The sequence below is a fragment of the Metarhizium robertsii genome (assembly GCF_000187425.2).
Source record: "Metarhizium robertsii ARSEF 23 chromosome Unknown MAA_Scf_6, whole genome shotgun sequence".
NCBI lineage: Eukaryota > Fungi > Ascomycota > Sordariomycetes > Hypocreales > Clavicipitaceae > Metarhizium > Metarhizium robertsii.
The window spans coordinates 1,902,377-1,928,147 of NW_011942204.1; the positions used below are offsets into that span (position 1 = coordinate 1,902,377).

The 25,771-nt window shown below is 53.7% G+C and overlaps 6 protein-coding genes across 6 annotated transcripts; 5 read left to right on the top strand and 1 right to left on the bottom strand.

The window, feature by feature from the left end:
* Positions 1-900: 900 nt before the first annotated feature.
* MAA_06272 (sulfate permease 2) lies at positions 901-3,518 on the top strand (the record flags this gene model as incomplete). Its single annotated transcript, XM_007824270.2, has 4 exons — positions 901-1,180; positions 1,246-1,391; positions 1,484-2,027; positions 2,083-3,518. 4 exons carry the CDS (start codon positions 901-903, stop codon positions 3,516-3,518), a joined length of 2,406 nt encoding a protein of 801 aa, XP_007822461.2.
* Positions 3,519-5,482: 1,964 nt separating this feature from the next.
* Positions 5,483-6,532, top strand: MAA_06271 (uncharacterized protein; the record flags this gene model as incomplete). The annotated part of the gene is made up of 1 exon (XM_007824269.2): positions 5,483-6,532. The coding sequence occupies one exon, from the start codon at positions 5,483-5,485 to the stop codon at positions 6,530-6,532; it is 1,050 nt and encodes a 349-aa protein (XP_007822460.2).
* Positions 6,533-7,166: 634 nt separating this feature from the next.
* On the top strand, positions 7,167-8,728 carry MAA_06270 (peroxysomal citrate synthase; the record flags this gene model as incomplete). The annotated part of the gene is made up of 2 exons (XM_007824268.2): positions 7,167-8,383; positions 8,449-8,728. The coding sequence occupies 2 exons, from the start codon at positions 7,167-7,169 to the stop codon at positions 8,726-8,728; spliced, it is 1,497 nt and encodes a 498-aa protein (XP_007822459.2).
* Positions 8,729-9,118: 390 nt separating this feature from the next.
* MAA_06269 (uncharacterized protein) lies at positions 9,119-13,522 on the bottom strand (the record flags this gene model as incomplete). The annotated part of the gene is made up of 3 exons (XM_007824267.1): positions 9,119-9,529; positions 9,590-9,816; positions 9,889-13,522. 3 exons carry the CDS (start codon positions 13,520-13,522, stop codon positions 9,119-9,121), a joined length of 4,272 nt encoding a protein of 1,423 aa, XP_007822458.1.
* Positions 13,523-20,572: 7,050 nt separating this feature from the next.
* MAA_06268 (uncharacterized protein) lies at positions 20,573-22,085 on the top strand (the record flags this gene model as incomplete). Its single annotated transcript, XM_007824266.1, has 4 exons — positions 20,573-20,641; positions 20,708-20,825; positions 20,882-21,575; positions 21,653-22,085. 4 exons carry the CDS (start codon positions 20,573-20,575, stop codon positions 22,083-22,085), a joined length of 1,314 nt encoding a protein of 437 aa, XP_007822457.1.
* A 739-nt stretch (positions 22,086-22,824) lies between these two features.
* On the top strand, positions 22,825-24,312 carry MAA_06267 (uncharacterized protein; the record flags this gene model as incomplete). Its single annotated transcript, XM_007824265.1, has 1 exon — positions 22,825-24,312. One exon carries the CDS (start codon positions 22,825-22,827, stop codon positions 24,310-24,312), a length of 1,488 nt encoding a protein of 495 aa, XP_007822456.1.
* Positions 24,313-25,771: the final 1,459 nt, after the last annotated feature.

A 25,771-nucleotide genomic window follows, 5' to 3' on the forward strand; every position in this document is an offset into this window, starting at 1 on the left:
GTCATGATGAAATATCCATGATGACGATGGAGGACACGAAGAACGTCTGCGGCAGGTTTCCTTGTTGCTGCCGGGTCCGCATGCCGCACCCCCCATCCACGATCCAGAACCGCCTTGGCAACTTGGACCAGCGGACAAAAGTGACGAGGTGGGCATCGGCGGCATCCATTGTGACCGACACCCGCAACACGGTCTGCCACGGTACAGATGCAGCGGCCGACGAATTTTTCAACGACTCCCGCCGCCGGCCCACGGCCATCTTGGCCGCATGGCCACCCGAGTCCATTCAATATTGGGCTGCAATTTATCGCCTTGGCATAGCGGGAACGTGAGGGTTTTGCGCCATACTACGAGTTGTCTTCGCTGTGGGCTGCCGCTCTGCTGGCTCTGTTGTCTCAAATGCCACACTGACACGGTTCTCATTCGTCATGGATGCCTGCACGGGGCTTGGATGCTCGGAACGAGTTATCATCGTCACGGGTCGACAGCTGAAGACTGGCGGTTGATGGGTTTGATGGTTGTACGCTGCACGCCGCATACTGCACGCTGCCACTTGGTCCCGTGGTGGCTTCAGGTTTAAACTTGTTTGTTCGTTTGCTCCTTCCCTCCGACTGCCGGGTCTTGGCAACGTTGAACTCATAACGACATGTCGGTCGTGGATAATTTTCACCGTCCCTCTCGCCCGTATCATTTCCAGCCGTGGGCCGTTTCCAGTGCCAGATATATGTAGCCCTCGTCGGTCTATGCATTACTCTTGTACTAAAAATTTCGCCCCGTCATACCCAAACGACTTTCTTGAATATATTCTGCACCAATCACTTCATTGTGCACTGGTTTGTTTCTTAGACAACAACCCTGCTCTAATAACGAGCTGCAATAACCGGATTTGTCCTCGTCGCCATGGCATTGCGACGGATCCCCGACTTGTTCGTTCGCAAGGTCCTTGGCATCAATGTCACTGAGCGTTACATTGCAATGCCAACAGACATGGACAAGCAGGCTACGGATATCCTCGACTCTGCCGACATATATGTAGAGGACGAACCATCGGTGGCCGAGTGGTTCAAGGAATTGGCCCCTTCAAGGAGAGGAGCCATTGAATATGTTACTAGTCTATTCCCGTCGGCGTCGTGGATTCAGCGGTACAATCCTCAGTGGTTGGCAGGAGACATGGTTGCTGGTATGAGGGGTCCTGGCATTACTGCCACTAAACCTTTTGAATGCCAAGTTAATTTGAACCTGCAGGAATAACTATTGGTTTGGTCGTTGTACCTCAAGCATTAGCGTATGCTGCGTTGGCTGATCTGACGCCGCCATACGGCTTATACACCTCGTTTACTGGAGCAGTCTTGTACTGGATCTTTGGGACGTCCAAGGACATTGTCATCGGTGTAAGTTTTCTCAAGGGAAATTCCCCCACTTCTGGACTACGTAGTTAAACCCGAACCGACGTCCCGTTTAGCTTCTAATATTTGAACACTAGACAACTGCAGTAGGATCACTGCTTGTTGGGCAAGTGGTTAATAGAGTCACCCTAACTACTGGAGATTATACAAACGAGCAGGTAGCCCATTGCCTAAGTATGATGTCGGGTGCAATTCTTCTCTTCCTGGGCCTGGTGCGATTAGGCTGGGTGGTAGAGTTTATCCCATATATTCCCATATCTGCATTCGTCACCGCGGCAAGCATCACCATCATGTCGACCCAAATACCTACTGCACTGGGCCTCCCAGGCGTCAACACGAGAGACCCACCGTATAAAGTCATAATTCAGACGTTCAAGCTTCTTCCCCAGACTCGACTCGACGCCGCGATTGGCCTCTCTTCCATCGCACTACTGTTCGGTATTCGAGGGATATGCACCCAAATGGAGCAACGCCAGCCGAAGAGGAGGCGAATGTGGTCATTCATATCGTCTTTGAGATTAACTTTTACTATGCTGCTCTATACTTTAATCAGCTATTTGGCTAATCGAAGCACGGCGGAGGGGAACGCCAAATTTCGCATCGTGGGTCATATAGAGCGAGGTGAGGACCATCGTCAGACCCATCATATCTTTGCCTTGCATAACATTGTCTACAGGCTTTCAGCGCGCCGGTGTGCCAAGAATCGAAATGAATTTGGTTAAGCAGGTATTACCGGAATTGCCTGCCGTGGCCATCATCTTGGTCATTGAGCACATTGCCATAGCGAAAGCTATGGGCAGGCTGTACAACTACACGGTTAACCCGTCTCAAGAAGTCGTAGCGCTTGGCGCTGCCAATATCCTCAGTCCATTTGTTGGTGGCTACGTCTGTACAGGATCCTTTGGTGCTTCTGCTGTCCTCTCCAAGGCAGGAGTCAGAACCCCCCTGGCAGGACTCTTCAGTGCCGGGGTACTTATTCTTGCACTATATGCCTTGACTGGAGTCTTCTATTATATCCCCAAAGCTGCTCTCGCTGGTCTCATCATCCATGCTGTTTGCAACTTGCTAACGCCTCCTCGTAGTTTGTACAAATATTGGCAACTCTCACCCGTTGAATTTTTGATCTGGGTTGTTGGAGTCGCTTTGGCCATATTTGTCTCGCTCGAGGCATCCATCTATGCAGGCGCAGCCCTCTCAATTGTTTTGGTGTTGGTTCGACTGGCTAGGACGCGCGGAACTTTCTTGGGAGTTGTAAAGGTTAAGAGAATTTCGGCAGGGAAACAGAACAGGCCTGACCAAGGCAATTCTGCCTGCGACAAAACATGCCATGCTGCACCAGATGCGTTCATACCGCTGGACAGATCTGGACCCATTAATCCAGACATTAAACTTGAGTCTCCCTATCCTGGTGTTTTCATTTATCAGCTACATGAAGGATTCAATTACACCAATCAAGCGTACCACATTGACATTTTAGCCAAATATATTGAGCAGAACACGCAAAGGTTGTCCGATGAAGGGTACGAGAAAGAGTCGGACCGCCTGTGGAATGACGCCGGGGGTAGGACACGCCGACCAAACTCTCATCTTCTTCCATATTTGCGTGCCATTGTCCTTGATTTTGGGGCAGTGAATCATGTCGATATTACGTCGGTACAGGGGCTCATCGACTTGAGGAACCAACTAGATAACTATTCCGCGCCAGACACTGTTGAGTGGCATTTTGCAAATGTTCATAACCGGTGGACGCGACGCGCTCTCGGAGTAGCGGGCTTTGGTTATCCGACAGCAGAGAACCCCGAGGCTGTCAGAAATTGGAGGCCCATATACAGCATTGCGGCGACGCTTTCAGAGAAAGAAGGGCCGTTTGGAGACGAGAACCGATGCGTTACAGACACTGACACTGACGAGGAACGGACACGAGGAACTATCACCGCAGTCGCAGGCTACGCGAAGAGGCCAGGGAGATGGGAGGGTTCTAGCAGAGCCGACAATCCACGGATGGCTGCAATCCACGGCGTCAACAGACCTTTTTTCCACGGTGATCTTTACAGTGCTGTGGAGTGCGCAGTCACCGATGCCCAAAGTAAGAACTCGTCGGCCATAGTGTAAAGACCATTGAATTCATCTCCTACGAAAACGCGACAGGAATAATGGGTTGAGCAGCTCGATTTTGTTGGAGCAGGCGTTCGGGGCATCAGCGATGATAGAGCTTGCGAGTAGAATACGCAAGTGGAAACAAGGGTCACCATATACGGACCATCTCCATTCTTTTTTCTTACCTTTATGGTTTACCTGAAGGCGCCCTACCCTATGAAGGCTTTATGTCCTATTGGGTAGTGACACGTTTTTATGCGAGTTTGTGAGTGATGGACGAAGACCTTTTCGAGTCCCCACGATGATGCATGTGAAAGCGCTCTGGGATTGTGGTCCGTACACGGAACGCCAAGCGTATCAACCGTCGACAAACCGGTTCCATGGGCAAATATTCCCTTTTGGGAAGAATCTGGGGCATTGATTGGCTAGCTGTCCGACATGCCAGGCGCTGGGTCCAAACAGGCTGGGTTTTGCATTTACGATGACATTTAATCGCAAGTTTCGGGATTTAGATGGTATGTGTGAAGTTTTTACGAAAAGTAAGTCCATATTCTTACAAGCTCTAAGCGCCGCAAAACAATGGCATTATTCCAATTAGACCGCTTAGTTGACCAGCAAGAAAGAAAAAAACTTGGTTACAACTTGCAAGATCCTTCAACAAATACACTGCAAACTGCACGGCAGACGATCAACCATAAGAGGGCATGGAAATGAGCAAATATGTACGCATTCAAAAAAGTACAAGATATCCAGTAAATTTTTACAAGAATTATATGAGCCGGAAATGGTGGTTCGAACCGTGACAGTGCAACAGGAGTCTCGGCAGGTCGAGGCGCTGTGACCGAGGTTAAATGTTCACGACTTGGAGACTTTATATAGTTACCAACCGCCGGCTTCTCATGAATGAACGTCCGGTGGACTTTTGAGTCTCATCTTTCAGGTTGCAGGGGCCGCTGGAGATTGCTCTCATAGGGCTCCCCTTGGGATTAGTGTAGGTATCTTTGCCCTTGGACTCGCCTAAACCAAGCAGGTTGTGTTCCTAGACGGCACTTACAGCTGTATGCTGTATTGGCTACATATGAAGCCAGCGTACCTGAGTATCCCCGCTAACAGAAACATTTATAGTGCCTACAGCATGTTGACGAGGCTTGGACTCGTACGCCGACACGAGCTATCAAATGAAGACGGAACCATCACCGAAACGATGCCAACACGGCCTATTCATTGCGCCTTGGCGTGTGTTTCTTAGAAGACGTCTGCCGACAATATGCTAGCGTCGACTTGATGGCGACCATTATGTTGTCCAGCCTGGTCGCACCATGTGCCGACTTTACGTCGCCGCGCTAGCTATTAAAGGTGCGGGCTGCGTCGAGACCCGTCCCCGTTGGATACCACCAAATCACTGCTCGATTGTATTTCGATGCTGGTACGGCTAGTGCAACATGCGGTCGAATGACGTTCATCAGGGCCAGGAGTTGCCTGCAAATCAGGATGCCGTGTTCTTGCACGGTTTGAGCATAGCCACAGAATCTGAGACACGGGACGGCATGTCGAATGCCGGCGTCGTTGTACAATACATCTTGGGCCGATGAAATGTGCCGGCTGGAAGGAGGAGTATCCGCATGGAAGCCAAGAATGAATCTGACATGTTGCCAATTTCTGCAAAAAAAAAAAAAAAAAGAAGTTCGTTGGTGGGTTTGGATATCATACCGAGCAGTTGCGACTATTTTGATGTCTGTCCTTGGCCACACCGCATTTCCCCCAGGAACAAAAGCATTTGTCTGACACAAACTGCAGCAGGGGGACATTGGGCATCAACACGCACCATGAGAGAAACGCACTATGAGAGAACGCATATCAACGCTCAGCATTGCATATAGGTCGTTGCGTTTAGCTACTACTATTCCATGTCTCTTCTCCGTCGCTTGTAGCAACGACTTTTTGCTCCCCGTGCCCACGATGCTCGGCACGTCGCGACAATGTGGCAATGTGTGTATTCGGCAGGAATTGCATTCTACCTCGTGGGCAACTATCCAGAGTGGCGAGAGGGAATATTCTCCGTGGTTCGGGACGTCTCATCACTATTTCAATGGCTCTTGTCGCGCGGGGCACCGGGCCTCTCGGCAAGGTCGACGTGCAAAAGGGTCATCCAACATGACTCGGCGTCGATTTGGACGCCGACAAGGCCTTCGGCCATCAAATCGCGGACCAAGGCCTTGATGGCCACGGGAACCATAACCACCGAGGCTTGCGACACGTACCACGGCCATCAAATTCCGCTTCACTTACCAGACATGGCCGGCATGGTTGCCGCCATGAACGACCCCTTCATCGTCATGACGGACTGCAGCTCTCTGGGGTTCGCCCGAGTGGTATGGGACTTTATCGCCTTGAAAATCAGCCAGTACCGAAACGACGGAAACGGGCATTGCTTCTTCGTTTTTCACCCTGATAACGCTTGGATGGGCGCGTTTGTGAGGCTGGAGAGGGCGGAGGGACAGCTCCCGCCCGAGTTTATAGGTGTTGCGCATGACCTCTTTGTGCTTTGCAGATGGATGCTCTGCGTCAGGGTGGCGCTGGTTCAGGCCATGGGAGATGCTGGCAAGGGGATCCGGTTCCATATTCTGATACCGAGCTCTGAGCCGATGGTCATGCCGCGGCCGTTGAGCTTCATCGATGCATTGTATCCGTTGACACTCGAAGGGCCAACCAGGCGAGGGCAGACGCTCGTCTGGCTGCGCGTGGTGCCGGAATCGGCGGGCGTGCTCAAGGATATCGGGGCCGTGCCGTCGCCATGTCCCGTTGGCGCAGAGCGAAAGGCCTGTGCTGCTGTGTGTATCATGTGGATTGTTGCTTCTCCTGCGCTCGTCATGGTCTGCAAGTTGCTTTGCTCGCCGAGGACCCCGTTTTATATGGCGCTATCTTTTACGACTGTTTTCCATGGCTTGGCTTTGGTCGCTACGCTGTGGTTCAAGCGGGAGGTGAGGGACTATTATCTCCAGGAAGACGTGCCGGCAGTGTTGGGATGAGATATCTTTATACAAGACTGGACGGCAATGCTAAATATATGACCATTGGGGGTCATGAAAATTGACTCGATGTTGTCCAGATGGTGATTTGTTGTACCTGGTGGCTACATTGGCGTCAACCACCACCGACTCAAAGTGCCAAAGTAGCAAGGCCGATGGAGTTTGGCCATGAGCGCGATGGTTCAAGGACTTTGATTCAAGTAGCAAATATGAAATCAACGATACTTGAGTTAGATAAGCAGCGCTGGTACAGTCAGGTTGGTATGCGTACACGTACGTATTTTCGATGCAGTCTGATTGGTCGTGACATGTTTCTAGTTCAAATGGCCATCTGGATGCACGTGCTGTTGAAGATGAACGGAATGTGGCGGATTGTGCGACCCAGTTATTTTGACAGCTGGCACCGTGGACTTGATGCCTCGGTCTTGATGAAGCTCATCCCGAATTGAGCCGTTTCATATGCCAAGCTCGTCACCTCTGGCCAGACTTAAAAGCGCAACGCCCAACACAACCATCCCCTTCCAATTGCAGTGTCACTCCTCGACCCCAGCTTCTCCGTCATCATCACTGCGTCTTCCCACGCGACATCTACCTTGACACTTCCGCTCGTCCGCGCGCCTGGCCCCGAGCCAACATGACGGTCAAGACCATCCCCCGTCCATCGCTCACGGTGGTGGACAACCGCACCGGCAAAAGCTATGAGCTTCCCATCCAGCACAACTCGGTCTTGGCCACCGACATCAAGAAGATCAAGGCGCAATCGCACACTGACCGTGCCGAGGATGAGACCAGCCAGGGCCTCCGAGTCTACGACCCGGCTTACATGAACACAGCCGTTGTCCAGAGCAAAATCACCTACATTAATGGCCAGGATGGCATCCTCCGATACCGAGGGTACCCCATCGAGCAGCTCGTCAACAAGAGCAACTTCCTCGAATCCGCATTCCTGCTCATCTACGGCGAGCTGCCGACCGGCTCGCAGCTCCAGAGCTGGCAAGATGAGATCATGCACCACACGTATATCCACAGCGACATTGAGGGCATGTTCAAGTCCTTCCGTTATGACTCTCACCCCATGTCCATGATGACCTCTGCCTTTGCCACGCTGGGCGCTTTTGCCCCAGAAGCGAACCCATCCCTGCAAGGCCAGAAACTCTACACGGATGCCGCCACGGGCGATCCCGCCGCCCTCCAGGTTCTCGACAAGCAGATTCTCCGCATCATCGGCAAGGCGCCCACGCTCGCCGCTGCATCGTACCGCATGCGACAGGGCCGGCCCTTCAACCGGCCCGCCCAGGGCTTGTCCTACACGGGCAACTTTCTCTACCTGCTCGACAACCTGTCCGGACACGAGTACCGCCCGCACCCCGTGCTCGAGAGGGCCCTCGACGCCCTGTTCATCATCCACGCCGACCACGAAGTCAACTGCTCCACGGCAACCGTCCTCCAGGTCGGGAGCTCGTTGGTCGATCCGTACAGCGCCGTTGCCGCCGGGTGTGCTGCGCTCTATGGCCCGTCCCACGGCGGCGCCTCGGAGAGCGCCATACGCATGCTCATGGAGATTGGGTCTCCCGAGAACGTGCCCGCCTTCATGGCCAAGGTGGAGAAGCGGGAGCGCGTCCTCGTCGGCTTTGGCCACCGCGTGTACAAGAACGTGGACCCGCGGTCAAAGGCGATTCGGCAGCTTGCAGAGGAGGTCTTTGAGGTGACTGGCCGCAACAAGCTCCTCGACACTGCGCTGGCTCTTGCTAAGCTTGCTGGGGAGAGCGACTTTATGCGCAGCCGAAACCTGTATCCCAACGTGGACTTTTACTCGGGCCTCATCTATCAGGCTATGGGATTCCCGCTAGAGTACGCATCATTCCAGACCTTGTTTGCCCATTTATACGTGCGTCTTGCTAACCGCTCGCTTGTAGCTTCTACCCCGTGCTGTTCGCGGTGCCCCGGTGTGTTGGCTGGTTGGCGCACTGGCGCCAGCAGATGCTGAACCCGTCGGGCGTCAAGATCTGGCGCCCGAGGCAGCTGTATCTCGGCGAGGGGCAGAGAGACTACGTCCAAGTGGAGGGAAGAGGACAAAAGACGGGCGCTGGAGCGTTCGACGCCCCCTCTCAAGTCAGCCACGGGGGAGACAGCAAGAGGAACAAGCTTGCTACTTACAGGGATGAAAGGGGTGATATTCTCAGGCCGAAGTTATAGAAGAAGTCTTTATTGATCTTGGAATAGGTTGTGAATTTCTTGTTGTATTGATAGGGCGTTTAGAACGGTAGTTTGGGTCAGATTGCGCCGGTAGAAGCTCCATTTCAATCAGGAACATACGCCTCTATGCAGAAGGGCGACGTTGCAAAACAAACGCGAGATGTGCTACCACATTCCCTCACTGGCACTGACACATAAAGAGTCAAAAGCGTTGGCATTCACGTTTTTCATATTTCAAGTTGCCGGCTGCGGCTAAACGGTGTCAACTGCTGGCAGATGAGCGAGCTACGCAAACATTCAGTCATGATACAGACAAGTTGGGTGCTATTTTTCAGCGTTTCGTGCCTGATTTCTTCGCAATGTACCCTCTCCCCCAGCACCAGAACAGCTCTACTGCTCCTCTGCGACTTGAACCCCCTGTGTCTTTTCGCGTGCCGCCGCCTTGCTCGCTTTTCTTGCCCTCCTGCGCGCTCGGTATACCAGCAGCAGTTCCGAGCCGGTTAAAAACTCGCCAATGACAAAAGCTGGCACGAGCACCATCCCGATCCAAACCGCCGTCTCAAAGTTCACCACAGCCCTTGTCAAGCACAATGTCACACTGCTCAAGTCGGCATATCCCGTTATGGCGGTGAAGAACAAGAGCACCGACAGAAGCTGGTACACGAGGTTGGAGGCGAGTGACAACCGGGTCACTTGGCTGTTTCCCGGGATGGGGTCTCCGGGAGTGAGCGCAGCAGGCTTGGAGTAAAAATACAGCACGACAGCGGCTATGGCAACGATGAAGGTGATGAGGCCGAGGATCTTGCCGAGTTGTCAGCGTCGTTGGAGGTTCCGAGAGGTGGAGGAAGGAATCAAACTTACCCCGTGGGCGGTGCGAAAATGCCGAGTACCCGACGCGGCGAGAATACCAAAGACCGGGAGGAGGATGAGAGAGGGGATCACGCCAAAGATGACGGTCAGCCTGCAGACCTTGGGTGTCCATTTTGGAAGCACATCCGGCACGCGTAGGCGAGTGAGGATGTTTCGCAGGCTGGTGAGACTCATGACGAAGGGCATGAGGAAAAACAACCCAATAATGGCAGACCCAACTAGCAACATCATACATGTTAGTGTCTTTTGTACTCGACTACACTTGGATCAAGGATTCGTGACGAGCTTACCATGCAAAGATACAAACGCGGTATATATGTTGATGGGAAATCCGTTGACGGACAAGGCTTGCACCGCGTTGCCGCCGGATATGAAGACGTCGCCCAACTGCTTCCCGTCAATGTCAAACGTGTTTCCCTGCGACACGACGCGAATCATGCTCTTGGGGATGAGCGCCCTCAAGGCGTTTTGCACATTCTCGCTCAAACCCCCGCCACCCAAAGAGACCGAGCCGCTGCTCTGCAGGCCGCTGGCCACGAGCAGCACGCCCGCGAAGCCATCGCAGGTCAGGGCATCGACGCCCTTTTGCGCCACGGCAGACAGGGAATCCGCCGTGAACAAGTTGGACAAGTTGAGCCCGGAAGCAGCACCCTCGTCTCGACCTGCCAGCGCCAGCGCCCTGGTCGGTTCCTCTACATCCCTCTTCACCTTGGGGCCTCCGGACAGCACCGCGCCCAGGTTGATTCCCTGCGCGAGCAACTTCTGCAGCGTGACGACGCCGGAGCTCCCCAGGCCCTGGCCGAAGCCCACGGCCGCACCGCCCGTCGAGTCGTTGAAATCGACTCTGCTGTCGGGCACCGCCGCCGTCGGCTGCTTAGAAGTCCCGTTGAGGATGGCGTTGATGCCGCCAATGGCCTGCACGCCATCCCCGGCACCCGTGATCAGGCCTCGTGTGAAGCCACCGGCCGCGCGGGCGACGTCAATCCCCGAAGTCAGACTCGCCAGGCCGCCCGTGCCGTTGCCCAAGCCACCAAGGGCTTTGGTAGCGGTCCCGTTGGCAAGGAACCGCGACGAGAGTCCCTCGGCAAAGTTTTGCGTGATGCCGGCAATGTCGACGTCGCCGGGGGCCACGGATGCCAACGGCTCGGGGGGGCCGTCGGGCTGAAGACCCAGGCCGATGGCCGCGCCTTTCCCAAGGCCCTTGCCTAGGCCGGATGCTGCCGGCGAGCCAAACCTGGATAGGAGGCCGTTGACGCCTCCGCTGAAAAGGGCATCCATGCCGCTGCCGCTGCCGCCGCCGAATCGGGACAGCAGATCCGTCGTGTTGAGATTGCCGGCCACTGCGTCGCTGAGACCAAAGGCAAAGCTTCCCGCAATATTTGGTATGTCATTGATGCTTGCCGGACTAGCCGGGGCGAGGGCCTTGTTTGTCAGACGGAGCCCCTTGGCGGCACCGAGGCCCAGTCCGGCGCCGGTGTTGAGCGCCGTTGCGCCAAAGTCGATGGGGGGGAGCATGGAACCAAGGCTGCTCACTTGCGAGCTGACGTTGATCTTGTCTGTGAAGGAGTTGCCGAGCCCAAAGGTGAATGCCTCTGCGAGGCCGGGAATATCCGACTGAGACTTTGCCGCGGGAGGCGTGAAGTTCTTGTTGCTCGCCAACCCGAGCCCCAAGGACGTGCCGCTGCCCAGGCCGCGCCCGGCACCGAGGACGGCGCTTCCGAGGTCAAAGTTCGCGGGGAGGACGTTTCCAAGCCCCACGTTGCTCGTGTTGACGGATTCGGAGAGGCTTCTGCTCAGGCCGAAGGCGAGCGAGCCCGCAATCTTGGGGATATCGGCCGCGGACGCTGCCGACGCCATGGAGAAGCCAGTGTCGTTGTTTTGCGTGAGCTTCAGTCCCACTGCGGCTCCCTTGCCCAGACCGGTTCCGACGTCCAGGGCCGCGGTGGCAAAGTCGATGGGCGGCAGCATGGAGGCGAGGCTGTTTGCGCTGACGTTGATGTTGTCGGTGAGGGAGTTGCTGAGGCCAAACGCAAGACTGCCCGCGATGCCGGGGATGTCCTGGGCCGATTTTGCCGTCGGCGGAACGATATTCTTGGAGGTGAGCTTTAGTCCCCGCGCGGCACCGCTTCCGAGCCCGGCTCCTACGCTGAGCGCCGCGCCGCCAATGTCGAGATTGCTAGGGAGGCTGCCTGCCAGGCTGCTGACGTTTACAGAGTCCGTCAGGCTCTTGCTGAGGCCGAATGCGAGCGTGCCTGCTACCTTGGGAATATCCAACTGAGACCCGGGGGGCGGCGGTGCAAAGGTTGTGGCGTTGGTGAGCTTCAGGCCGAGAGCTGCTCCGTTGCCAATGCCGCTGCCGACGTCCAACGCCGCCGCTCCAAAGTCTATCGGCGGCAACATGGACGCCAGGGTATTCGCGCTGACATTGAGGTTGTCTGTAAACGAGTTGCTGAGACCAAACGCCAACGTGCCGGCGATGCCGGGAATATCGCCCACGGACTTGGGCGGAGGAGGAGCGAGGTTCTTGTTCTGCGTGACGAGCTTCAACCCGGTCGCGGCACCGCCTCCGAGTCCCGTTCCCAAGTTGAGAACAGTGCCCCCAATATCGAGGTTGGAGGGGACAAGGCTGTTCAGAGTCCCGGTATCAATGGAGCCGGTGAGGCCTTGGCTGAGGCCAAAGGCAAGCGTGCCTGCGAGACGGGGGATATCCGACCCGGATGCCGGCGGCGGAGGCGCAATGCCAGTATTGTTTGTGAGTTTGAGTCCCACGGCGGCGCCTTTTCCAATTCCCGTCCCGACATCTGCCACTGTAGCCCCGACGTCAATGGGCGGGAGGAACGACGCCAAACCTCGGGTCCCGTTCAAGCTCGACGTCAGGGCCTGGCTCGCCCCGAAGCCGAAACCCCCAATCGCGTCCTCGAGATTCGTCCCGTTCAGCGGCGGCCCGGAATTCCTCTGCGACAGGCCCAGGCCCACGGCGGCGCCGTTGCCTATCCCTGATCCAAGCGATGTCCCCAGGCCACCGAGGGGCGGCAATTTCAAGAGATTGCTGCCCATGAGAGCCTTGACAGCGGTGGCCGTGAGTCCCATGGCCGCATTCTGAATCACCGGGTTCAGTCCTGTATTCTTCATACCATTGTCCGCCGCGACCTGCTGGCCGGTGCTCTTGGTCATGGACGCCGGAGCCAGCGCGAGACCCTGGGCCGCTCCCTCGCCGGCACCGACGCCTCCGAAGAAACCTGCCCCGGCGAGGCCATCGCCCGTCTTGGAGAGAAGATTCCCGACGGCACCGCTTATGGCGTTGGAGATGAGACCTCCTGCCTTGCCGCCGGCACCGTCGCCTTTTCCCCCGCCGCCCAAGAAACTCTCCAGAAGTCCGCCGAGTCCTCCTCCGCCGTTGTTTCCAGCGGCGTCGTCTGCTCCGGTGCCGTTTTGATCGCCGGCACCCGCCTTGCCCTGATTCCCCTCCCCCTTTTTGCCTCCCAAAAGCCCGGAAAGCAGTCCCCCGAGCGGCCCCGCCCTCTTGGTCGCATGACCGGCGGCAGTCGTCCTCTTGAGCTCCAGTCGGTACGCCTCGTCCGTGTTGTCATTCACATTGCGGAGGTGGGCGTCCAAGTCATCGGCCAGCATGCCAAGTTCAGACACGCCGTAGCGACCAGCTGCCTCGCGGGACGTGTCGCTCAACACGCCCACGAGAGCCATGTACGTGTGCCGCAGCTGATTATCTTGCACAATGGCCCGCACCGTTTCCGCCGACATGATGCTGTGCAAGTTTGGTGTTTGCGGGCTCCCGTCACCATCCTCGTCCTCGTCGCCCGGCTCGCGAGCATGTTGGACTTGCGCCCACGCCGTAGATATTACGCTGAAAAGAAGAAAAACAGAAAAGAATAGGTGGCTCCATCGGCAGTTCAAGTATTGAACCATTATGCAACGAGGCAGAATGCCAGTGCCGACGCGTCGAGTATTACAAGGTTTTATAAACAAGGGATTCCGGGTCCAACAATGACATGTCGTCGACCTGCGACCAACAACAACAGGATGCTCGAGTCCAGCGCGACGAAGCACTCAGTCAGTCGCTGTGTAAAATCGGCAACGGCGTGCGTGCCCGGACAAGGCCCTCTTATTGAATGGGCCGTCGACACGGAGCGCCATTGTTTCTACCCAGGTCCCGGAGGATAATGCGTTTGAGTTTGAAGAGGACGCTCCCCGGCGATCCCCACATGTTGCCGAAGGGGAAGAATACACCAGTCCTCGCGGGCCTCTCTTCTAGGCGAATCGCTCTGATCTACTACATGGGTGCAGGCGAGATTCGGGCGTGTCGTTTCCGCAGGGCGAGGCGCGGTGGAACCGTGTTTGGGATCTGTTTCCGCAATAGTCGTCCAGTGGTGTCTGGACGGAAAGGGGGCAAGCTTGCGATTGCGCATCGACGGGATTATGCGTCTCCCGTGGTCAAAGCCACTTTTGCCTTTACATCAGCATTACCGTTGACATCCCTGTGATGAACCGGTGGGCTTGGGCAATCACCGCGCAGAGAGGCGAGAGTCTGGGGTCCAGGCGAGGCGTAGTTGATTGATGCCGTTTTTTGGTGTTTCAGTGATACCCAAGAGGCCCACTGTCGCGATTGTCGAGTTTCAAATCCGAGAGTCTGAGTGTCTATTTTAATCGGATAACCTATTTGTTCACACTTGCAACGTTTGAAGTTGTTGGACTGACCGGGCGCTTTGCCTAATCGGGACATTCTAAACGCGGCTCCAGGAACCCACGCCGTCCCGGCCGCCGTATAGGGGAGGAGTCTTGCTTCATAATGAAAGGCCTGGAACCTTTTGAATTAAATACGTTGAGCTTGGAGGTTATGAAATATGGTGTTGGCAACTAATGTTCGCACATGTCAGCCCGAGGCGTTCGTTTAGTCATCTATTCGCATGAAGAGAATTGATGCAGTGATGATCAGAATACAGTAGGCGAACCTGGCTGTGCGACATAGTCATGCACGTGAATCTTGCGTCCGAGCGTATCCTGGAGAATGTGTGATATTAAGGGGTTAGAATTATGCTTCTGAGTTGTGTTACTCCTTGGAACAGGATGCTGATTTGGCTAGGGGACTTGTCTTGATGTTCTAGTCACGATAGCCTGTCTATTGCGGAATCTTGACTGGGTGATTATCCTTGCTTTAATTTTCTCGTTGGCAACCAGTCAACGATTTGCTGGTTTTATATTTACTTTTACAGGAAATTACTACGCGAAACACATGATAGTTGCCCTCTATATCTGGTTGGCAATAGGTCTACTAATTTCTCTCAAAGCAAAACCCTCAAAAAAGGGCAATTGTATGAAAGGTTTTTGGTGAAGCCACGTAGTATGCGTTTCAATAGGAGAGTTACTTGATCAAATAATTAAAAGCACTGTAGCAGTGTTAGTAAGAGCGTATAGCGCCACTGCATCTCCTGGCAGTTGAGATAAGGTCTTGGGCTGGGGCCTTGCATTCACAAGTAAAATTCTTGGGCCTTGGCTGTAAGAAAACTAAATTCCAATATCTATTTCCTCTTTCCGTATTCATCAGACTATCCATCATGGTGGAAGACTTGCTGCTTGTTTGTACTACCTGCTACAGGGTATGTGTCCCAGGCATGACGAGGAACATGGCCTATGAGTCTCATTGCCGTCGCTTCATCATGCTTTTTGGAAGTATGCAAATCAAAAGAGCTGTGACCACCTCTTAAAGCATGCAAACGTGTAGAGGCTTCAAGCAGTGAAACGAAATGGGAATGGAATTGTATCTCAATAGCAATATCACTGATTTCCATCTGTCTAGGAAGGATATAACTTGGACCATAGCCCCGTCGGTTCGAATAATTGATAATTTGTCCATCACTGATATGAGTAGAGTATACACACTAGATTCAATTCCAAATGTGGAGTTGTTTTCTCGGAACAGAGAATCAAACACCGGCTTACCCGCCGACGGGGTTGACAGACTCGGTCAAAGGCTATGATAAATCCCCGGAATACACAAGTCTTGATTGGAAACCATCAGAAGCGGCATTCATTCCCCATGGGGTAGTTCCTCTAGGAATACGATTCAGGGCGGTTTGAAGCACCAAAGCCCCTTATGCAGAGGCTGGCCCTCTTTACAGACGGTCGATGTTTGCGAGTAAAAGAATAGTACCCCTTCTACGCTAACGGGAAAATTTCCTTCCGCGCTCACACGGCCCATTACTGGTATGCACCCTTGTCACAGCGAGGAAGAAAGGCGTTTGCATGGTTTCAGTTTGCGGTAAATGGAACCAATACAAACGATGTTTCGAAAGACCCCAGCGTTGATCCAAGCCGCCCGCTTACGGCTTGGGCTGCCGTTGCGAGAGATGTGGCTTCAGGAGTAGTGAATTTATTATAATGAGAAAGGTATCATGAAATGCGATTCTGACGTTGCAGGCTCGCCGAATTCTCCGTGTTTAGCGACCGACAATGTATTCCCTGAGCCAGATAACCCGGGACCCTGGCAAGTGCCCCTGCAGGCAAAGCGGTGGAACCATGTCAGTATTATCTTCGTAGTCGAATAAAAGACTAGGTTTAGAGTTCTAGAATACCTATAACGTAAACTCTCGATGGGATCAACCGAACGTTGGGGAGCCTTTTCTTGGGTTAATATGTCGACGTGTTTATTTCAGGTCAGCCCGATAACACAACTTGATCAACCCTATTGCAATCTGAACTTTGCCGCCAATATAAATATGGAGAAATTACAAGTCTCTCTATATCGCGGCAACCCGCCAAGCACAGGTCGAGATGTTCAAGAAAGACAGAAATGTGCCTCGTCCTTGCAGCAAGTAAGGCTTAGATCCAGAGAAAGGAGTGTCTGGGGCAAGCAACTCGTCCATGAGAAAATACCATGTTGCCGCCGTCTCCTTGATACGGAACGGGATCTCAATCTTGCTGGGCGAAATCCCACGACCGGATAAAAGCAACATCACCCACCAGAGCCGTTTCTCAGCTCCTCTTGAATATTTTCCAACAATGATTCGTTCGGAGTATAGCTTTCCGATAGCGCCTTGCTATCCACATCTAGGAGAATAGTAGACGCGTCTACGAATCCCAAGTCATCATCATCCTTGGCATGCTCAGTTCGCCGTTGTAAATCTTGTGCAATGTGAAATACCACCCTTCCTCGTTGTCTTGTCAAGCCGCCATATCCAAGTCTCGTTGGTAATCTGTTTCAGACCCTTGCTGCTACAGGCCGCTTCTTACCCGGGAAAGAAGGCGTAGGCTCCCGGTGCACCGTGTATCCAAAGCAACGGAAACCGATGCTGTACGCCAGACAGTCGGGAACCCGGGCTCCGACAGTCTGGGAGTTGAAGTTGCTGCGCTATTATTGTGTTCTGTCACTGACGAATGTGAAAAAATTGGCTTGTGGTTGAAGGTTTGAATCTTGGCGTTGGTGAAACGTATCGTGAGTCGGCAATTGTGCCAAGCATGACTTGCAAGCTGCAGATCCGGGTTGCCGAGTGAATGCGCCACTGAATAGTATCACATGGATCGTGTATACAATATTTAACATGAAAACTTCTATCAAAAGGCAGTTATGACGAGATATGCAACGTGGCTCATGTTCGAGGCAACTTGAGGGTATCAGGAAGGCGACACCGCTCAAGTGCCAATACAATTGCTTGTCCTTTTTAGAGCAGATGTTTTCTCAGAACGCTTGTAAAAAGCGTAAAAAATTACTTCTACTTATTTGAAAATGGGATGAAGAAAATACACTTACTGCGGTAAGCGGCATTGACCCCAGGGACTGACCATGCAAGCGGCTTGGTGTATCACACGGCGGAGCAATGATGTTACTGGCTTTGGGGATAGATGAGATGCATTGAAGACGGCAAGAGGTCAAGTATGTTGTGTGTTGTCGACATATACGAGACGTGTCGTGATACACATGTAGGTCAAATTGATGGTCGCAGTCTCCATGCTTTGTACGGAGTACCTAAAACGGCATTGATGCAACCGCATGCTTCTTTGGTATTACTGAGCGCGGGCTACGGAAGCAATTGTAATCCAACGGTAGAAGAAACTTGCCGTTCTAGATAGTTTCTCAACACGCCGCGCCGTATGCGTGGTGATTTGGTGGTTCGTCCTGCCGCCTTAGATAGAGTATTTATGAATCTTGATGAGCGACCACCAGTCATATCCGCCAACATGATGCCCAAAGTCGCCAATATTGCATGCGGCTGAAGCGGAACGGCGACCGCATTTTCAGCTGCGAGCTGCGGGATAGGTGTAAAAAACCTATAAGCCATTCCCATAACCTCGCGCGGCACATGGATGGAAGAGAATGTTTAAGCTCTCCATTGTTATCCTACAACAGCCCGCTATTAAGAGTCCTTGGACGACTATACCATGTGATGCTTCCAACGAAAAACTCACCGTAAACACTATGCCCGCTTCTCAGAAAGATGATCAATCTCTTCCAAGAGCTTAAACGCATTCTCAGGCCGTCGCACGACCCCTCCTGCAAGGATCGTGTAAGCATCACTTTTCCAACACCATCCAGCCAATCATGCAACCTACATCAACGCAGCGACAGAATATCTGCCTTCGCATATGCCTCATTGGAGAATAGTCAGACCAGCGTCTGCAGCCCCCGTCCAGCTGACCGCATTCATCTACAAACGCGAGCAAGCAACTATATATACCAGTCTACGTGCTTGGCCGTAAGCTGCCTTTTCTCGTCCTCTTCACGACTCCTAGTACCAATCTTTTGTTCTTCTTTCCCGTCACAACTACAAGATGATGATTGGCCATCTCGCCATGGCCACCCTCGTAGGCCTAGGACTCTGCAGCCCAACAAAAGAGTCGCCTCAAAATCTACATATAGAGAAGCGCTGCGTCGCGCAAGCCCAATACTGCGGCAACGGCAACGCGTGCTGCGCCGGACTCTTCTGCAGCTGGCCGAATAGCATCTGCACGTCTTGCGGCGGACAGGGCCAGAACTGTGGCAATGCCGTCCCGTGTTGCGCCGGCCTCTATTGTAGCTGGCCAGGCTCGAGGTGTCAGGCGTGCAACGAGCGCGGCGCACGCTGCGGGAATGCGGTCCCGTGCTGCGCAGGCCTCAATTGCAATGCTATGACTTCTGTTTGTGGCTGAGCAGGAGCATCAATGGCAGGCGGTCTTGGACAGATGGGAGCTTGGGAACCGACTGGTTGTTGCTTGGTACGGAGTATGACTTCAATGTTGATGAGTTGGAGGACTGGGAGGGCGTTGAGGGCAGAAGAGAAGATGTGGGAATTTGGCGCGCCACAGCTCATGTCGGATGGCGCAGGACTTGAGTGAAAACAAGAAATTCCTGGAACCCAGACGTTGCAGACTTGGTGGCCCTGGTCAAGTTGCATCTTTCTGGCCTGCTATTCCCTGATGTATGTCAAGTCAAGTCTGGTGCTATAGGACCGTCTGGTGAATATAGGGCCGTGGCCTGGGCGCATTATTTCCCTCGGGCCAAGGAAACAGGTTGAGCCAAGTGCCATCAAAGTCAATGCGTCAGGAGCACAGGGTTAGTGTCGCCGGAATGGTCCTATCACGGGCCTGGTCTGGCCTGATGGGATGGAGACGAGCTGATGCGAACCAGACAGACATGTACGCGACCGTTGAGGCGGACAGGGGCCGGGGCTGGGGACGGACGGGGGTGGAGGTGTCGATTGACCCTCCATGTCGCACACGGTATAATGAAAAAGAGAGACATCAATTGATGCCAAAATGACCACTTGGTGGCTGACGGGTAGCATCGCCAAAACATGCTGGCAAGACGTCTGGTCTGGTGCGAGCAGATCGACGACCAGGGCCCATCGGCCGGGTTGCTGCATGTCTTGGTCAAGGGAGGCTGAATGTCACTCTGTCAATGTCCGGCTCAATTTAGTCGCGAGCTGGTACGCTCTAGCCTCGCCCAGCTTGCCTCGATGCGTGACGGATCGGTGCTGAATCAAACGTTGGGGCCGTCTAGTGCTCACTGCACCCAGGTCAGAATGGCCTCATGGCCTGGTCCATTGACTCTGCTACGAGCCGTTGGCTATGCCGAGGTGACATGGAACTCGAGTCTAGCCCTGATGGCCGTCTTTTTGAGGGGAAAGATGAGAGCCAACCGAGGGAAATTGATTTGTCCTCAATGTTGGCCCGGACCGTCACCAGCGACGTGTGCCGTCTCGATGCAGCAAAGAATCAATTGATGAGACATGAATGGAACATGGAAACAAAACGTGGCCGTGGAGTCTGACGGCTAATGCCGGAGACTGTACATGGTTATGTACATGGTACTCGGTACATGTGCAAAGTCACGCGATACCCTCAGTTCCATCCAGCAAACGTCGACACTGACATTGCCACTGCCCTCTTTCCACTTCAGCCTGATCTGTCCCCCCTTACATGACCATGCCCACTCGCGCCAATCACGCCCCCCCGACGACACTTCATGTCCAGATGTCGGCTCTCAGACCTCGCAGCTAGTGGCGATAGTTGGGCCCGTCCAACCTAAAAACCGCGCCGGCTCTCATGGCCTCCCCGGCGTCAGGGCGTCCCGATGTCAGCGACGGCCACCGGCGACGTGAAGAATCGAGAAACGCCAGGCCCGTCGAGTCTGCGCACAGATCCCAACTGTCAGCCATGGACAGACGCTGCGTGCCGGTTATATAGAGTCTGCCCTGGTCTGGCAGCCTGCCTGGTGCCATGCAGTAGAGTCTGGTCTGCGCGGTCCAATGTCCATCTGGCGTGGCTCATCTCTGGCCCTCATTTGCATATAGCCTCACGTCGTCTTCTGACTGTTTCTCCAGCCCTTGGCCTTGAGTGTGATACAACGAGCCTCGCCCTGCTTCCACCTCGACGCGTCTAGATACAGATGGATTCCACGACAACAATCAATTGATCGCCTCAGTGTAAAAGGGTTGGGACAGTCCATTTTCCTCGGGTACCTTGTCTGCGGCATTTCCTGGCGGCATGTCGCAAGAGTCGGCCGACGCGACTCGCCGGGCCATTGTCGAGCTTGCCAACCTGCCAAGCTGTGCCGTAAGTCCACATGTCGTCTTCAGAGGCTGACCAGACATATCGAGTCGATATTGACACGGCGTCTAGGCCGATTGCTACAGCCCGCTGGCTGCTTCAGGAAACCTCTACTCTTGTCACGCCGTTTCCAACAGCGAATCATTACAAGGATGCCTCCTCGGCGCGTGCCCGCTGCCCGAGGCAATCTGTATGAACCACTGATACTGTAGCCGATGCTCAAGTGCCTGCTGACGCGCAATGTAGTCGCCAGAAACGCCACAGAGATAGCATGCCAGACGCCCGTCCGCGACACCTCGGCCCCGTTTCTCGTCATCAACATTGTCCTCGGGCTCATCACCGCCGCCGTTATCGTCATGCGCCTCGCGTACAGGTTCTTCTTCAGCCGGAGGAACGGGCGCCTCGACATTGACGACGGCCTGATCCTGCTGGCGTCGCCCGTCGCCATCGCCAGCCTGACCACCCTGCTGGCCGGGCTGTGGAAGCACGGCATCGGCAAGGACGTCTGGGGCCTCAGCTCGGAAGAAGTCGTCACCTTTGGCCTGTTCCTCTACGTCATGGAGATGCTGTACCTGACGCTCCTTACGCTTGTCAAACTGACGCTGTCCGTGTTTTACTTGGAGATTTTCCCTAGCTCCGTGATTCGCAAGCTGCTTCTGGGGACGGTGGTGTTCCACGTCCTGTTTGGCGTTGGATTTGTCTGCAAGACGATTTTTCAATGCACCCCCGTCGAGTACAGCTGGCTGCGGTATGATGCGGGCGATGCGGCGACGACGCACGGCCACTGCGTGAATATTCATATATCGGCCTATGTTAACGCCGCTGTCAATGTGGCCACTGACTTTTGGCTCATTGGCATACCTATCACGCAGCTGCACAGGCTGAAGCTTCATTGGAAGAAGAAGATTGGCGCTTCCTTCATGTTTATGACGGGCTTGTTGTACGTATACCCCCATTGGCTGCCATGGTTGACCATCTCTCCAACTTGGAATGCAACAACTGACTGGATACTGGCAGGGTCACTGTCATTTCGATCCTTCGCCTCAACACTCTCAAAGACTATGCCAAGACAACAAACCCCACGTATGACCAGTATTCCGTCACTCTCTGGTCGGCCGTCGAGGTAAATATTGGTCTGATCTGCACTTGTTTACCTAGTATACGGTTGATCCTGCTGCGCATCTGGCCGAGAGTATTTGGCATGACGTCGATTGCCTCGAGCCATGGGAATTCGCAAAAGGCGTCGTATCGAGAACCGTCTCGATACTTGTACAAGAGCCCCGTCAACAACGCGGAGCATGAGCTGGATGCTACGGCTAGACTGACCGAGCCTGCGGACGTGGTTCGCACGGCTACGAGAAGTACGTGGAGCGGCGATCCTGAGCGAGATCACGGGGGGTATATGCAGTTTGATTATCAGGAAACTACGAGGGCAAAATCTCAGTTATAGCCCGGTTTGTATATAGTTGGCATAAAATGAGCGTGTTAGCAGGATGGGAAGAAGGAGCATTTTGTGCGAAAATTGGCCGACATGAAACATGGAATAGAATATCATGGCCATGGGAAGGGTAATAAATTAATTTATCAAGAGTCACGACACGACTGTATGAAGCTGCAAATACATGGGTGAGTTGCGTCATGTACTCGAATGGGCCATCCTGATATGCTGTGACAAGGGCAGGATAACTGGGCTTGGAACAGGGGGTTCAATTCAATCTATACTAATTGACTTTAGGTTATCAAAGGTCCTTGGTTTAGCACGAGGCCTTGAGGGACGGAAGGTCCCTATAAATACAGGAAGTTGGTGAGGGCTGTGTGCCTGAGGCAGCCCTTGCTTGTGACCGTTACCTTTGTTGTTGTGTAACCTCTGTTGGCCCAACGCCCTTTGTTGTGTGCCAACCGTGTAACATGTGCTCCCAGGCTGATCTTGAGACCAAGTGCGTCTGGTAGGTAACCCCGGACATGGACCTCGTGGAGATGACGGGGTATCAATCCACACACACACACGAAAGGTGTGGACGCGTAATATCTGCGGAGTATCTTATCTGATGCCATCGGATCCGTGGCCGTCTCGGCGCTAGACGACATCTCCGAGTCGGCATTAAAAGAGAGGATATCGACCTACGGCCGTCGAGTGCTGAAAGGTCTCAAGGCCCTATATGCAACTACATGTATTGGCAATATCAACGATGGTTCCCGCGCCCATTCTCCTCGGGCTCTGCGCCCTGTCGCACCTAGCACTCAGTAATCAGGACGAGCATCTACGACCCAGCGCCGAGCTTGCACGCCTTCGCGCACCGCAAATCTTCAACGCCGTCCACAACGCCCTGCGGCAATGGGGCTCGTCAGTCCACCACAACGGCATGTCGCTCTTCCTAGCCACCGTCCCGCAAGGCGTCCTCTTCCACCACGGAAACGTCCGCCCCGAAAGCCCCTCCGAGCCAGACTGGCTCGCGTACGAGATTGAACACGCGGAAGGATTCACGCGCAGCTTCGGCCCGCCGCCGAAGCCGAAAAATCCGGCGTCGGCATCTGCACACCAGCGGCAAACGGTCATGGGCGGCGGCGCGGAAAGAGGCTGGCTCCACGTGTACCGGACCACTCGGCCGCTTCGGTTGCTCTACGTCGACGGCATGAGCGGCGGGAAGACGGACATGGGGACCCTCGACATGCAGGATTATCTGCTGCGCAGTGGCCAATCTCAAAGACGGGCACGGGGCAACGCGCCTGTGCGAGAGCGGGAGCGGGCCGAGTTCCTATGCCGGCTTTGTGAGGAATGGGACTTGCAGGGGATTATTCGCATGGAGGCTGGGTTTGAGATTATCAAGTGCGATTTTGGAGATGGGTTGGAGCAAGTGCAGGCTTTTCGACGGAGTAGTCGTGAACTTCGGAGCGAGACGCGGCAGTTTGAGTACCTCCGCGGCATAGCGGAGCGGTACTTTGACATTGGATCGTCGCGGACCGTGATTGACTACTCGTCCATGGTGTCGGCGTTTTTTTTCCCGGTTAATTTGACTAATCCTGATGCCGGGCGGCCTGATCTACCTAGGCTTTCTGAAGCTACTGGTGCTGAACTAGCTGCTATCAACGAGTATCTCAGTGCTACTGTCGAGAAGCGTCGAGATGAACAACCACGAGGTATAGACTGGCAAGATGTCTCGGATATCATTGTTGGCCGGTACGCCGACAGGTTGGAATATATGGTCCAACACGTCCCTTCGGCAGAGGTGCTAGCGCTGGAAGTAGCCTTCCTGCTCGACGTATACATCGATTACACCGAGGAGGATGAACCATCTTTGGAAAATGCCCTCGAGCACTGTCGCGATTTCTATCTACAGGCAATTTCTCCGGTGTCGGAATCTGATCATCTCATTCAAGTGGCGTTTCGACAAGTCACGACGGAGATTTGCACGGCGCTTTTCGCGGTCCGCGAGTTGTTGGAGAGCGAAGAGTTGACGGAGGAGCAAACACTTGCAGCGGCTAGAAAAAGGCTGCAGTCGCTGGTGGACTATCTTGACTGGGCGCGCTTTAAGCGCTGTTCGGGGTGTGGTGTTGATGAGGTTTGTGTGATTCCCATGTGGCCGTTTGGCAACGAAGAGGACTATTACCATCCGCGGTGTCGGAATTCATCCGACACCCGCGGAGGGAAGAGCTACTGGGGCAGATTTACACCCTAGATGTGTTGAGGCAGGAATCTTTGTTCGTAGATGGATGGATTTTGATTTAGCGTGAATGAAAAATTACTGCAAGGAAGGACGCCGGAAGACGGGTAGATAATGTGGATTAATTTTAGACTTGACTGTAGAGTCTGCTGTATATTGCTGTTGACCTGCAAGCGCCGTGCATTTGTAACGCACTTTGCTGCGCTTATCCCAGGTGATACACAAAGGGACTGGCATTAAGACGAGCTAAAAGCTGGACTTGAGATTTTAAAGTTAGTTTCGAGATTTATCGTATATACAGATGCGACTTGCCTTATTTAATTAGCTAGTTACGAGTCAAAATACTATTTAGTTATTGCTTCGCTTAACTGGTGTTGCTACAGGCAAGGCGGGCATGACAGCACGTTTTTCAACTCGTCCATTTCCCTTTTCGAAAGGCGACTGGGGGGACGGGAATCCTGCGGCTTCGTCACCATTATTCCGGGTATAATGAAACCAGTTTTTGTCACTGTTGGCTTGCTATCAACTAATTAGTATATGATGTTGCACAATCATGGCGAATCCGGGACAGCGATACAAAACGCACACATTGTCTGGGCCCTCAGGTTGAAAAGTTGGGATGCTTGGGGGGCTAGAAGAGTCTGTTTTGCCGTTGGCCATTGTGGTTTCGCTTCCTCGACTTGATGCGTGTTGCTTAGATGCAGCCTATGTTTGTTAAAGTTGCTCGTCGCTTACATCAACTTGGGAGCGAGGGGGCCTTAAGTACACCTTCCTAGGGGCGGGGGGCTCAAAGGAGCTGAGAATAGTGCATTCAATTATCAAATACAAACACATACTTTGCGTGGATAGCTGCAAGACAGATGAATGATCAGGCTGGCAATGAACTCATTGCGTCCAAGACTACTAATGTCACAGGAATTTCGATGCCACTCCACAATTTATGAATCTCACGCAATAGACAAGCACTTTGTACGATTTACCTTGTTGAACTCTGACACAATATTCATGCAAGAAATGCACAGCATTGTGTAGTGAAGCTGAGCCGCGGCCTTTGTCAGCGGGACAACCAGCGCAAATGAAGCCCAGAAAGAAGTCAGAGGGAACGCAGATAGTTGTGCGGCGACAAAGGACAAACACTTGGTCGAGTGACGGATATTGATACCAGCACAAAGGAATGCGATTGAACATTTGTGAAGCTAGGACCCAAGACGTGTCTCTTTCTGTGACAAGGGCCTGTGTTTAGGGGCGTAGAACAGTGTCCATATTCAGCTAATACTTTGCTTTGATATCAAAGGTCCTTGGCATTCCTTGAGGCCCTGAGGGCGGAAGACCTTTATTTAAGTATATTAAGAAGCGGTGCGGGACTTTGCCCCAGGTCTCATGATCAGAGCCCTTGTGTAACTATCGTCGGGATCAAGGTTCGGCCCGTGCCTTCATGGCAACGTGTCATCCGTGTAACACTTTCACTCCTCAC